The 15,153-nt window shown below is 38.9% G+C and overlaps 1 protein-coding gene across 11 annotated transcripts in view; it reads left to right on the top strand.

Moving 5' to 3' along the window:
* Positions 1 to 15,153, top strand: part of LOC122550838 (F-box-like/WD repeat-containing protein TBL1X) — a 399,517-nt gene that overhangs the window by 334,352 nt on the left and 50,012 nt on the right. For all 11 annotated transcript variants that reach the window (XM_043692156.2, XM_087988307.1, XM_043692157.2 and 8 more), the window contains one exon: positions 13,746 to 13,959. In XM_043692156.2, the coding sequence (XP_043548091.1) occupies positions 13,746 to 13,959 (214 nt within the window). The remainder of the gene's footprint in view (positions 1 to 13,745; positions 13,960 to 15,153) is intronic.

Below are 15,153 nucleotides of genomic sequence, written 5' to 3'. Positions count from 1 at the left end.
TTTCTCTGCATAAATAATGTTCAGCTGCTTTTGTTCTTCCAGACAAAGTGCATAACCTCATACTGGAACGTTATATTCCGTCTGCTAAGTTTTTGCCCATTCATTTAACCAATGTCCCTTTGCCAACTCTTTGTGTAATCCACGCCACTTGTCTTCCCACCTATTTCATGTAATCTACAAATGTGGTGAGAATACATTCGCTTCCTTCATCCAAGGCATTAATATACAGTAAATTTTATTTTCAAAAGCACTCTTGATAACACTCTTGATAAACCAAAATTATGTACCTGAAATACCAGAAGTCTACTCGTATTATCGTGATCTCAGCGATGTCCAAGTAGTCAGTTAAGGGTGTGAGTAACAAGCATCTCTGCTAGTAGGTTTTATTTAAAGCAACATTGCTCCCTTTTGTATTAAATTTTTACTTTGAACCAAATTTCCAAAATTATAGTCCAAATACTAACTCTAATTACATCTCACACTGCTGCGGTCTCATGCTGTCCTTGACTGTGTCCCTTAATCATATCTCAATACTCCATTCTTTCAGTTGCTGGTCTATGTTTATTCCGTATAAATATTTTAAAATGATAATCATTTTGGTGATATATAATTCGAAGGGCTGTATAAATGAATGTATATTGACTTGCAAGATATTTTTGCCCACAAATTTCCCAAATGAAAGATGCATAACGGGCAACAAGGAAAAATTGAAAATGCTTTTACAATGTTGTCCTTTTTTTGGAAAGAAAAGTCACATATTTTATTACTCTTTTCAAGTATTTGAATTTTGGAGGATTAGGCCATTATTAAATTCAGGCTGCTTTAACCTGAAGGAAAATTGTTATTGTGTGCACGCAAGTACCCTAAGCTAGTGCTATATAGATGTTGGCCAACATTTGGAATATTGTGAACAGTTTTGGGTCCCATATCTAAGGAATGATGTGATGGAGGGGTCCAGAGGAGGTTTGCAAGAATGATCCCAGGATGAAGGGCTTGCCAAATGAGGAGGAGTTGAGGACTCTGGGTCTGTACTAGATGGCATTTAGAAAGGCGAGAGCACTCTAAATGAAACTTACAGAATTCTGAGAGATCTGGATAGAGTGAATGTGGAGAAGGTGTTTCCACTGGTAGGAGACACTAGGACCCCAGGGCTCAATTTCAGAGTGAAAAGACAATCCTTGAAAGCTGAGAGGAATTTCTTCAGCCAGAGGGCAGTTAATCTGTGGAACTCATTGCCACAGAAGGCTGTGAAGGCCAAATCATTGAGTGTTTTTAAGACAGATAGTTCCTTATTTGTATGAGGATCAGGGTTACAAGGAGAAGGCAAGAGAATGGGTTTAAGAAACATATCAGCCATAATCAAATGGTGGAGCAGCTTCAATAGGCCAAATGGCCTCATTCTGCTGCTAATCTTGCGGTTGTATAACTGCACAACTATATTTGAAAAGCTATGAGAGCTGCTGGTCCAAACCTTTGGTTATTACATTCATGCCTATCGTCTCTTAGTGTATTTCAGCAAATTGCCACAGGCGCTGTGAACTTGCAGCTCATTAATATCAAAACTGAAAGTCTAAACTGAAGTAGATTTCCAGTGTAACTTCCACAAGCAAGGTAACAATCATAATTTAGAGTTTACCAGAATGGTCTTTGCTAATATGCTCTTCATATCTGATGAGTTTTCTAAATTTAGATGTCAGCCGGCAATGATTAACAGCAAAGGCACGAGTTTCATATCAGATATACCCTATGGAACAGCAATTTTTCAGTGTGGTAGATAATACTGCAGTGTCAGCAGAAATTGGGTACCATTTGCAATGAGGCCACCGTGGACTACATCCTAGAAAACATCAAAAGGTTACAAGATATTAGGGGAAAAAATGCCACAGAAGCATAAAATTCACTCTCCCCTCCCCTCATATTGTAATGTAGGGTTGATTGGAATCAATCTCATGACATGTTCTGATCGTGGTGCTGCAGTACTTTGTAATGTACCTTAATTTTATTTAAAACTAACCTGTCATTTTTTTATGCTTCAGATTTTTCTCTAGCTAATAATCACTAAAATACACTGTCTCTTTGGAAAACAAAATGAGTCCTCATGAAACCAAGGATGGAGAACTATCGTAATTATGAGGTTGAAGTGAATTTAAATAGGATATTCTATTAAGGAATCAGCCAAGCCAAATATTTAAATGAGAAATTGGAATACCTTTGGGGCATTCCAAGCTCTTATGCATGAGAACACATGCCTGCACAGTCCAAATGCAGAGTGCATTCATACAAACAGAATCTGTCAACTTCATTGCATAACAGAACTTCTTAGCCTTTTGCATCATCAGTGTGGAAACTCGTGTTAGATTAGATTACTTACAGTGTGAAAACAGGCTCTTCGGCCCAACAAGTCCACACCGACCCTCTGAAGAGCAGCCCACCCAGACCCATTCTCCTACATTTACCCCTTCACCTAACACTATGGGCAATTTAGCATGGCCAATTCACCTAACCTGCACATTTTTGGACTGTGGGAGGAAACCGGAGCACCCGGAGGACACCCACGCAGACACAAGGAGAATGTGCAAACTCCACACAAACAGTTGCCTGAGGCGGAAATGAACCTGGGTCTCTGGCGCTGTAAGGCAGCAGTGCTAACCACTGTGCCGCCGTGCCCACCCGTGTGTACATTGAGCTGTATTACATCTCTGTAAATAGTTTTCCCAAGTTGATGCAGATTGCTTCCTAGTGTTCATATCCTAACCAAAGATAAATCGTAATGAGTATAATGATAGAAATGTAATTTGGAATATTAATCTATCTTGTTTGTCATTAATCCTTTATTAGAAATCAACATTAGAAGCTCAGCAGGTAAACACCATTGTCTGTATTTAAAAGTCATGATTTGGATGTTCTGGTGTTGGATTGGTGTGGACGAAGTTTAAAAAATAAAATCACACAACACCAGACTATAGTCCAACAGGTGTATTTAGAAGTACTAGCTTTCGAGGCACTGCCTCTTCATCAGGTGGTTGTGGAGCAGGACCAGAAGACACAGAATTTATAGCAAAAGGGTTACGCTGTCACAGAATTGTAATGACATATTAAACAAACTTAGAATGATGCAAGACTTAATTGGAAGCTAGCGCTTTTAAATACAGAGCTAGTGCTTCCAAATAAACCTGTTGAATTATAACCTGGTGTTGTGAGATTTTTGGCTCTGTATTTAAAATGGTTGCTTAAGTTCCATGTCTTGTAGCTGTTAAAACTGCTTTTAATTCTCTCTTCTCTTTCCCGCCCCCACCCCATACTGAGTTTATGCACCTTTTCTCGGGGCATTGGGGTCATGTTCCACTAGTGATGTAACTTTCTGAGAATTCACCAAATAGCCATATTTCACAAGACCTGGCACTGTGCCATTGGGCAGTTTACCATGAATATTGCACAGCCGAAAGAGATCCTGTTCTCACTTGATAACAACAAGAAAATACCTTGCATATGTATAACATTCTTCCTGACCACCCAGTATCTCAAAGCACTTTACCACCAGTGATGAATTGTTTGAAGTTCACTCTCTGTTGTAATGTAAGATAGGTGGCCACCAATTTGTTCACAGCAAACTCCCAAAACCAATAATATATAGTCGTTTGGTATGTGATGTTGATTGAGGGGTAAATATTGGCAAGACATGGATAAATCCCCCACTCTTTTTCAAGGTTGAGCCAGAGGACCTTTTACATCTACCCAACAGAAATAAGAGTTCTGAAGAAGGGTTATTGGATTTACAACATTAACTCTTATTTCTCTCCACAGATGCTGCCAGTCCTGAGTTTTTCCAGCAATTTCTGTTTCAGAAATAAGGGGTCTTGGTTAACTAACTCATATGAAGGAAACCCCTCCAAAACTGTAGTGCCCCTCAGTACCACACTGGAGTATCAATCTTTATTTTGTTACTCAAGTGCTGAATTGGAACGTGAACTCAGAAACTTGTGGCTCAGAAACGATATGCTTTTCAGTGGATAACTATCATCAGTAAGAGTCTGATATATTATTTTCCCTCACTTGACTGAAGCAGTTGGATCAGTTCTGTTCCTGAAACTGCTACTCTGAGACTGCTAATTAAGACCCAAGATCAAAGTTGGGGACCTCTTAGACTTTAGTTGCTCAGTGCTAATCCATGTGAAACATTTGCCTAATAAGTCACTGAGCTGCTACATCTTATGATAAATTGGGAAAATTAGACTCATTGAATATTATAGGTCCAAATCATCCCACGAGATAGTTTTTTAAATTTATTGCAATTATTCAACATTAACTACAGTTACAACATTGTTATCATTGCTTTACCACCTATTCGCTAAAAAAAATCAAATTCAATGGCTCCCATGATATATATTAGTCTACAGAACTTCAAAATTAGGCAAAAAATATGATTCTTAAATTGTTTTGTGAATAATATTGGTCAGCAAAGCCTTACAATGTAAAGAAGTTGAAGTTGTTGTGCATAATCTTGGGTTTTTAATATGTATCATTTTTATTTCTCATGTTGATTGCTGTCTTGCTTGATGGAAATTTCCTGGAAACTTTGTTTACTTCCCAATGAAACTACTGAAGCAATTAATACATCTAGTTAATAAGACTCTCTCCATAATTTTGGATTTGTTTTAATATTTTCAAAAAGAGAAAACCAAATTATAAGTAAAATTAGTAAGAACAATTCAGACAAAGTTCTGCACATGCTGGAGGGATGGCACGGTGGCTCAGTGGTTAGCACTGCTGTCTCACAGTGTCAGGGACCCAGGTTCAATTCCCACCTTGGGTGACTGTGCAGACTCCACACAAACATTCTCGTCATGTGTGCGTGGGTTTCCTCCTGGTGCTCTGGTTTCTCCCACAATCAGGTGAACTGGCCATGCTAAATTGCTCATAGTGTTAAGTACATTACTCAGGGGAAAATGTAGGGGAATGGGACTGGGTGGGTGTGGACTTGTTGGGCGAAAGGGCCTGTTTCCATACTGTAGGGAATCCAACCTAATCTAACTAAAAACAAAGTACTGGAGAAAGTTAGGTCTGGAGGGAGAAAGAGAGTTAATGTTTTGAGTCTAATATGGAATAAAAAAGTCATACCAGGCTTGACATGCTAACTCTGTTTCTCTCTCCACAGATGCTGCCACACCTGCTGAGATTTTCCAGTACTTTTTGTTTTATTCAGGGACTAGAAGGAACTTTAATTGTACACTGTTGTAAACATTTTGAAAGGCCTTATTATAGGATCAGATATGTCTAAATCTGCATTTATATGGATGGCAAAAGTGATACTTAACTTTTTTTTAAAGTTGTAGATTAAATGTCTAAGAAATGGAATAAAGGGGAGTGGGATCTTGATTACTTATACATTGCTTTCTTACTGTCACTAATTGGAATTGGGCATAAAGTTTCTAATCTGAGCTTCTGAGGCTCTGCCAATCTTTATAGAACCAGAAAGCACACAAATGTATTTATTGCATTTTGCTGCTTGGCTACTACTTTTGGATAATTCTCAATCTGCAAGTAAGGCAGGTATATCTTTTTTAGCAAATGCTGATATCGATATACACAAATTCACCATGTATGAATTAATTACATCATAATGCATAAATATATTCTTCCTAACCCTACCCACTCTCAACAACAGGTCTCTGCAAGTACCGCCAAGCGGCTGACTCTCACAATGCTGAAACACTTACTTAATCTGTCATGGCATACAGTATCTTTATGTATATTTTCACATTTCTTTACACTTTGTTCAGTATTTCGTGCAATTCCTATCTGCAACACAGATGTAAAGTTACAGCAGATGTTCTTCAGGAATACAGTGTAAGCAGTGATGAGTGATTTCAATTGCATATCAAATAAACATTCCTACATTTTGCCTTTAGTGCTGTTGAATTCTGGGATTTGCATTTTTCTGTTGTAAGTATCCCAATGCCAGTCTGTTCATGTTATAAACACTTGAATGCCAATCCTTCAGTAGTGGGGTCTCATATCTCAGAGGTTAAGCAGGTAGAAATGATGGTGAAGAAGGCATTAAGTATGCTTTCCTTTATTGGTCAGTGCGTAGAGTATAGGAGTTGAAAGGCGTGTTGTGGCTGTACAGGACATTGGTTGGGGCACTTTTGGAATACTGCGTGCAGTTTTGGTCTCCCTGCTATCGGAAAGATATTGTGAAACCTGAAAGGATTCAGAAAAGATTTACAAGGATGTTGCCAGGGTTTAAGCTAAAGGGAGAGGCTGAATACGCTGGGGCTTTTTTCCCTGCAGCATTAGAGGCTGAGGGGTGACCTGATAGAGGTTTATGAAATCATGAGGGGCATGGATAGGGTAAATAGACAAGGTATTTTCCCCCGGGTGGGTTCTCCTAAACTAGAAGGCATAGGTTTAAGCTGAGAGAGGAAAGATTTAAAAGGGACCTAAGGGTTACCTTTTCATGCAGAGGATGTTGCGTGTATGGAATAAGCTGCCAGAGAAAGTGGTGGAGAATGGTACAATTACAACATTTGAAAGGCACCTGGATGGGTATATGAACAGGAAGAACTTAGAGAAATATGGGCTGAATGCTACTAAATGGGACTAGATTTAAGTGGGATGTCTGTCTGACAGAATTGAACTGAAGGGTCTGCTTCTGTGCCGTGTATCATTGTGACTCTGACTCTAAGTGCTATATTAGCAGTTGACCAATAACTATGAAATTAGATGCATAATTTTCACTGCACCCAGTGCAGACTCGAAATAAGTCTTGGCAACAACCTAGTAATCAAAGAAAAATTACAAATCTGTCAGATTTAAAGGTGGTCACGAGTCAGCAACCTGGAATCCGTTTGATAGATGCAGCCATGGATGCTTCAGAATCCTTGGGTGGAAGTTTCCAGTTTTCTGTCACCATTAGTGCAAGCATGTTTGGCAGTAACTAACTTGCCATGCCCACAGCCAAATCCATTCGATCACTTGCTAATCAATTCATTAAGAGCTGGCAAGTGGATAAAATTTCCGACAAATCACAGACCTTAACACTAGTGATCCAGATCTCCAGAGATTACAGACTAATTAGAGCTTCTCATTCCTAAACTCTATTGGTCCAAGCCTACTCCTTGGGAGAGAGTTCCAAGAAGGTAGGAACTTTCTATACTCGTGGCAGAGTGGTGGGTCACAGGCAAAGTAGAGTCAGGGGGTTTAGGCAAGGGCAGGGGTTTGGCTCTCAAAGGCCAGACCTTTGTCCCCATCTATATCTCCAATTACCCCCCCAGACTCAAGCAATTGAAGGCAGGTAACCCCGATTTCCTAGTTGAGAAGCTAGCTACTTTACTCATCCATCAAAGGCAGGAGATTGGGGAAATGAGAGTTGAGGCCTTTAAATGGGCACTAACTGACTATTGAGATATCTGGTAGGGCACAGAAGAGTTGGACCGATGGCTCTGTTTCTGTGCTGTATAACTCTATGGCTCTATGACTTAAGGGCCATAATTGGTGATGCATTGAAAAGGTCACTGATGGACCTTGTCATCCAGATCTTATATAATGAGGTGGTGAGGATGTAAGAGTTTCAATTTAGCATCATCGCACCAAGTTATTCTCAAATCTTTCACTACCTCCAGGTGGTTTGGAATTTTGGATGTTATTTCATTGGCAAGTCTTGGATAACTGCTTAAAGGAAAGGGAAAATGATCATTGTGGGTGAGGCAAGGGATGTTTCTGGAAATGCATTTGCTGGGGGCAACCAGAAAGGAAGGCAAACAAAAGGGCCATTTAGAGAGGCACAAACTGTGTGATTGCTGTGGTTTTAGAAGCAATCACCACATTGAAACATTTTGTGAAAACATACCTTTTTAAGAATGGCCTGAAGCAAGCTCGAGAGCAGATAGGTTTACCTCTACTCCTATATCATACATTTGTATATCCCTTTCAAGGATTGCTGGGTGTGCTGCATGAAGACCAGGTTTTCCTGAATGCAGTGAGATCACACTAGATGCATTCAAAGCAAGGCAATGTTTTAACGCAGACCCTCAAATAGGCTTCAAGCCCCGTAATTGTATATACAAAACAGTAAGTAGAAATTGTAGATTTAAGAACAGACTTTTATTTTTGCCTGTGCCAGTAATCCAGTGGCACACTTTAAGCTTGTAAGGAATGCATAATTTTTACTAGTTGTATTATAAACTTATGTACCTAGTTAGAACCTGAAAAACATGTGTCACCTTGTTTCAAAGTCTTCTGCAACAGCTTTCTTACTCAGGCCACTTTTAGTGCATTAAAGGGAAAGCAAAAGACTGTAAAAGCTGATATTTATCAAACGTTGCCAGTAGAACTAATTTCATTTGTAGGCAGTACCTTTAGGAATTTTCAGGATGTCAGTAGGGGCATTTCAATTATGGAACTCCACAGAAGAAATTTTAACTCTCTAAGAGGCTTCCAGCACAGAAAATAATCTTTTGATCCATTGAGTCTGTGCCAGTCAAAGACAACCACCTAACTATTCTAATCCCATTTTCCAGGACTTGACCCACAGTTTCCTATGCCTGAGCATTACAACTATACATCCAAATATTTCTTAAGTGCTGTGAGGGTTTTTGACTCTATTGCCCTAACAGACCAATCAGAACCTACCCTCTGTCTATGTTGATTTCTTTAAGTATATCACAGTCCTCCCTGATTTCTACACACAATGTCCCCCTCGTTAGTGAACACTGACACAAAGCATTCATTTAAAACCCTACCTATGGTTTTGCACACAAATCACCATTGTGGTCCTCAATGGGCCTACTCCTTCCCAAATATTCATCTTACCCTTAGTGTACCTGTAAAATAATTAGGAGGTAAAATAAAGGAAAATCCTATTTTTCTTTTGTACCCCTTTATTCCCATTGAACATTTTGTACTCCTGTTTTGAGCACTCAACACCTCTAATAAGCTTCCATTTTTCTCTTTATCATGTATATCCCTTGCTATCCAGGGTTTGCTAGATTTGTTGGTCGTGCCTTTTGTCTGTATTTGAACTTGTTGATTCTGTACGCTTCCTGTTTCCTTCTTGAATGTGCCCACTGCTCTGACATAGTTATCTAAAAATGTCTGCTCCCAGTCCAGTCTGGCCAAATCATATCTTATTAAAATTGCCCTTCACCTAGTTTAGATCTTTTATTTCAGACCCATCCTTGACCTTTTCCATAACAATCTTGAATTTAACATATACTTATGGTACCTACCTGAAACGGGTGTTGAGCTCCTTACAAGTATATGCATAAATGACCAATCTGTTCTAATTTAAATGTTATCATAATGTCTGTTAAATCACTTCTACTTTCATGCATGTTTTTATTTTTGCACATTTTATGTCAGAATATCTTCTAAACATATTTTAGCAACAGAATATTATCACAGAAAGCTCATGGTTAATTTATTTATAATTATAGTTTATAGTCTGAAAATTATTTTGCATTGCACATTGGCTCCTCATGAAAACTAAAGTGGAACCTTGCAGTTTTAATTTTTGTTGGTTGGTACACAGGATGGTGAGGTGTAAGGAAAAGTTGACAGTAAAGAGCAAGCATCAGAGTGAGGTTAAATTCATTATTTAACCCACTGCAGCAATAATTATCCACAAAATGGCAATGTTGAAAGCTGGTGTCTAGGACTTAATGAAATTTTACAAACCAGGTTTAGAAGTCTGTTCCTCTAGAAGCTGGTAGGTTTGAATGGCGTGGGAGTGAAAATTCTGAGAATTTAGATATAATAAATGGTAATGATTGCACTCTCATTACATGCTGCACTACTTCAGTGTGTATCTATGGAAACTGCAGGCACACTGGCAATTTTTGTTTTTAAGTAATCCAGAACTCAAACATTTAAACTGATGGTGGGATTGTAATTCCAAGAAAGGATCAAGTCAAAAGCAATAAGAGAAATTTTGAAGTTGTAGGTAAGAGTCACAATTTAGGTAAAAACAAGCAGACTGGGTCAGTAGGGCATAGAGCTTGGCAATGGTAATGAGACATTTGCTGACATGGGTGACATCAGGGAAGAACATTGCAACACATTTGAATGTGCAAACATTTTATAGCAAAATTAGTCTCTTCATTCTAATACTTATGGTAAATGTTTTTTTTATTCACTCGTGGGTATTACAATCTGGCCAGCATTTATTGCTTGTCCCTAGTTGCCCTTGAGAAGATGGTGGTGAGCTGCCTTCTTGAACCACTGCAGTCTATCTTCATATATCAACATATGCCCTTACAGAGGGAATGCCAGCATTTTGACACTGCAACAGTGAAGGAACAGCAATATATTTCCAAGTCAAGAAAGTAAGTGACTTGGAGGGCATCTTGCAGATAGTTGTGTTCCCATGTATCTGCTGCCCTTCTTCTGGATGAAATTATCATAGATTTGGAAGATGCTGTTTAAGGATCTTTGCTGAATTCATGGAGTGATCAAGGTTGGAAACTAAATATTTCAGGAGACTTGACTTCTGATTAGATTCCCTACATTGTGGAAACAGGCCCTTCCGCCCAACAAGTTCACACCGACCCTCTGAAGAGCAACCCACCCAGGCCCATTTGCCTACATTCATCCCTGACTAATGCACCTAACACTATGGGCAATTTAACATGGCCAATTCACCTGACCTGCACATCTTTGAACTTCTGGAAAAAGATTGCAAAATTAAAAACCAGGTAGGGTTGCCTTGATATTAAAAGATGGCATAAAGACAATGGAGAGAAAAGAAAATCAAATTATAGAATCAGTTTGATTGGAACGAAGGAAAAACAAGAAGCAAATGACAGTAGTGGGAGTAGTTTATGAACCTAAAAGTAGTTAGCTTTGTCTAGAATATAAATCATGAAATTTAGATTTGATTACAGTACAGTGTGGAAACAGGCCCTTCGGCCCAACAAGTCCACACCGACCCGCCGAAGCGAAACCCACCCATACCCCTACATTTACCCCTTACCTAACACTACGGGCAATTTAGTATGGCCAATTCACCTGACCCTGCACATCTTTGGATGGTGGGAGGAAACCGGAGTACCCGGAGGAAACCCACGCAGACACGGGGAGAACGTGCAAACTCCACACAGTCAGTCGCCTGAGGCGGGAATTGAACCCGGATCTCTGGCGCTGTGAGGCAGCAGTGCTAACCACTGTGCCACCGTGCCGCCTTGTTATATCCTTGAGAAGGATATAACAAGGATAACAGAGTCATTGTGGGTGCTTTAATTTTCACACAGACATCAGCACATTTGGTGTAGTAGTGTGGAGGGAGAGATCCTGTAATACGTTCAAAATAGTTTTCTAGATCATGTGTCAAAAAATCAACGAGGGAGCAGGCTATTTTAAATCTAACATTGTGCAGTGAGGCAGAATTAATTAATAATGTTTAGTAATGGAACCTCTAGGGAAGAAAGTGACCATAATGTTTGAATCTTATATTACCTTCCAGAGCTAAGTGTTTAATCCAAAGCTAGGATCATCAATCCGAACAAGTGATATATGTTTAAGGGATCTGTTAACATGGTAAATCGGGAAATGTAATTAAAAGATATGACAGTTCATAAACAACAACCAGAGGGTTGCCATTGACTGAAAACTCGGCAGGGCTAGCTACATAAGTACTGCAGCTACAAGATCAGGTCAGAGGCTAAGGGTCATGAACTCAAGTAACTCACACCTTGAAGTAACTCACACCTTGACGCCCCAAAACTTGCAGTAAAATCGACGTTTCGGGCAAAAGCAATGAATGAGCAAAAAGATGATAAAAGAGAAAATAGGATCTGTCACTTAAACTGTTAGACATGAAAAAAATGTTTAGAAAAGCATATCAAAAGCCAAGAGGTTCACAATAGTAAATGAGAGGTTATTGATAAGCAAGTGAAGTTATAATGCCGAATAAGAAAAATGACAGAGATATGAAATAAATACTTTATATCTGCCTTCATGGTAGAAGACAAAAAGCATTCAGAGACTGACAAACCAAGTTGCAGGCTGGAAGATCTTTCTAAGAACTGAAAGCTAGCTGGTATAAGTAAACTGTATATTGTTTTGTCTGTCTGCTAGCCGGGAGCCAACCCCCATACCAACCATAGCGCAACACTGCAAACATTTAAATGAGGTGGCAGCATCAAACCTACCTCTACTTCAACAGGCATCAGGGACTTAGCAAATCATGATCCCTGTCTCAACAAATAGCATGAACCAATTTGTAGCCAGAAAAGTGCATATTTCCAAGCTGTAGCATGATATTGATTTCTTCAATTCTGTCATTGTTGGTATAAGTGACTAAAAACCTGTGGAAAAGCAGAACATGTAAGCAAATCTCAGCAGGTCTGGCAGCATCCAAGGAGAGAGAGAGACACAATTCATGTTTTGAGTTTGCTGCAGAACTCTGATCTGAGCCTGATACGAACTGAAGGAGGCTGGAACATTGTTTTTATGCTGTTGACAATAGAGGAAGGAGGAGCAAGTGAAACAGAAAGTGAGGCTGCCCAGAGTAAAAGACAAATGGATGCTAATTGCAGTAAAAGAGACATTAAGATGAAAAAAAGGTGTTAATAGGGAGAGGGAATGATCTTTAAGAAAGAACACCACCTAATTTTTTTTGTGTGTGCACTTTATAGCCTTCAGGATTCAACATTTAAGTGCACCAACTTCAGAGCATGAACACTGTCATTCATTTTGATTACATTTCCTCTGATTAGAACCTTTAGAGCTATTCTATTTTAATACACAGGCATGCAAGAATGCCAAATTTCAAAGGGAGCAACAATTTATACGAGAGAAAAGGGCTCTGACAGATTAACAAATTGACATAGAGAATGCACGATGAACCCATTGTTCCAATGTACGTAGCTTCTATTAAGCATAAGTGAGCTACAATCGAGCCAACTCAAGAATTGTATTACAGAGTTTCTATATTGTTTGTAGCTTTTCTTGGAGGTTTAGAGACAGTTATTTAAATAGCTTGGTTGCTGTCATTTATATCAATAGCATTTCTCAGTGCTCAGACAGATAGTTAGAACAGAGATCTTCTATGGATGATGAGGAAGATGAAACTGACAAAGAAGAACATACTGTATGTTGCTGTTTAAAATAACAGTCATTGCTATTTTGTTCTACTTGAAAAGATAGACATTATTGCAGTCATATAATATGTTAAAGGCTAAGTCACAGTTAAGTGTTATTCTGCTATCTTCTGAACTCAAGATGGATCATGTAAGAGCACATAAATAAAGCCAAGAAGCTAAAATAAATCCAAGCTCATTTTTTAATCCCTGCACGTTGCTACGAATTAACTAAATATTTGGTTGGGTTTCCAGGAAGTAAATGCTCATTTAAATTCTGCTACATAAGTAAAAAAAAAAAGTCAAAATTTAAGAAAACCCATACATAGTAATATAGCTATGATGTCAGTCATGTTGGACAGCGCTATGTTTGAAACTCATGTCAAGGTTTGGATGTCATTTATTAATGTCAAATTTTCAGCAAAACCCTATTGTAATTATCTTATGTGCTGTTTTATTCAATAAAAGTATCACTTGTGGATGCTGTTCCACCAAGTCACAATTTTGTGTCAGCTGCATATCCAAAAATAACATAGGCAAGAGATTTGCTCTTTAGTACTATGATGTGTAAGAGATTTCAAATGATTTGTGTATGTGTATGGTTTTGTTGACATCCTGTTTCATTGATTCATTTTTAAAATGTGCTGGTACCCACTCTTTCCTTCTTAGGATGGCACGGTGTTTGATGGAAGGCCAATTGAGTCACTGTCTCTAATCGATGCTGTGATGCCTGATGTTGTACAGAGTCGACAGCAAGCATTCAGAGATAAACTAGCTCAACAGCAGCAAGCAGCAACTGCATCTTCAGCTCCACAGCAGCCAACACCAAAGAATGGAGAAGCCACTGTTAATGGGGAGGAAAATGGGGCACACACCATTACAAGTAAGCATTGTATTATATTGCTTTTTCACCTAAAAACAGAATATCCAGTATTAAAACTGAGATGCAATATTTCAATATGTAATAGCTAGGGATTATATTTTAACAAACTTAAAAACTGAATGTTGAAATTTCTTGCAAATTTACAAGTAAAATTTATACTATTTATGTTTTAGATAAAAACACACATCCTTATGCATTTGTTTGTTCTAATTGCTAATTACAAAGTAGTGATATATTCTGTTGATATTTAGGAAATTTTCTTATCTGTATTTCTCAAAAACTGGGCAAGTGTGAATCACTTTACAAAATTTAGTGTGTCATCAATATGTCACCTTCCTTTTCTCCCCAGCCAGCAGTCTGTACCTTCCAGATGAGTAATCAGTTTGGCATCTGCTTATGTTTATGTCTGCTAACTGCTCTGGTTTCCTCCCAGAGTCCAAAGATGTGCAGGTTATGTGGATTAACCATATTAAATTGCCCCATTGTGTCCAGGAAGCGCAGTCTGGGTGGGTTAACCATGGTAAATGCAGGGTTACAGGGATAGGGTGAGTGGTGTGTCTGGGTGGAATGTGCTTTGCAGTGCTAATGCAGACTCTATGGGCTAAATAAGCTTTTTCTGCACTGTAGATATTCTATCATCCTACATTTATACAACCCACAAAGTATCCACTGTATTTAAAGATGGGTGAAATACTTCATCATGTACAGCGTCATCACTTTAACCAACTCAATTTGACGCTCATCTTGCTTTTAAAATTCAAAGTTCAGAAATATACCAAATTCTAGACATTTCACAAAGGGAAAAACATTTAATGCAGCACCTGGTTATGTGGTGAAAACATATTCAATAATGGCTTTCAAAAGGATTTTGGATGGCCACCTGAATACAGAAACTTTGCAGGGTTAAGATTAGGGTGGTTGGGGTAGTGTCACAGGATTTACTGAGCTGCTCATGCTTGGACAGATGCAATGAGTCACATGTCAAGATTAGAGTGGTGCTGGAAATGCATAGCAGTTCAGGCGGCATCCAAGGAGCAGGAAAACAGACGTATCGGGCAAAAGCCCTTCATCAGGAATCCTGATTTTTGACGAAGGGCTTTCGCCTGAAACATTGATTCTCCTGTTCCTCGGATGCTGCCTGAGCTGCTGTGCTTGTCCAGCATCACTCTAATCTTGACTCTAATCTTCAGCATC

The sequence above is a fragment of the Chiloscyllium plagiosum genome, unplaced genomic scaffold (assembly GCF_037043375.1).
Source record: "Chiloscyllium plagiosum isolate Xiang-an unplaced genomic scaffold, Cpla_swu_hap1 HiC_scaffold_6, whole genome shotgun sequence".
NCBI classification, from domain to species: Eukaryota; Metazoa; Chordata; class Chondrichthyes; order Orectolobiformes; family Hemiscylliidae; genus Chiloscyllium; species Chiloscyllium plagiosum.
Note: the sequence above shows the minus strand (reverse complement) of the source record. Positions and strands in the feature narration are given on the sequence as shown.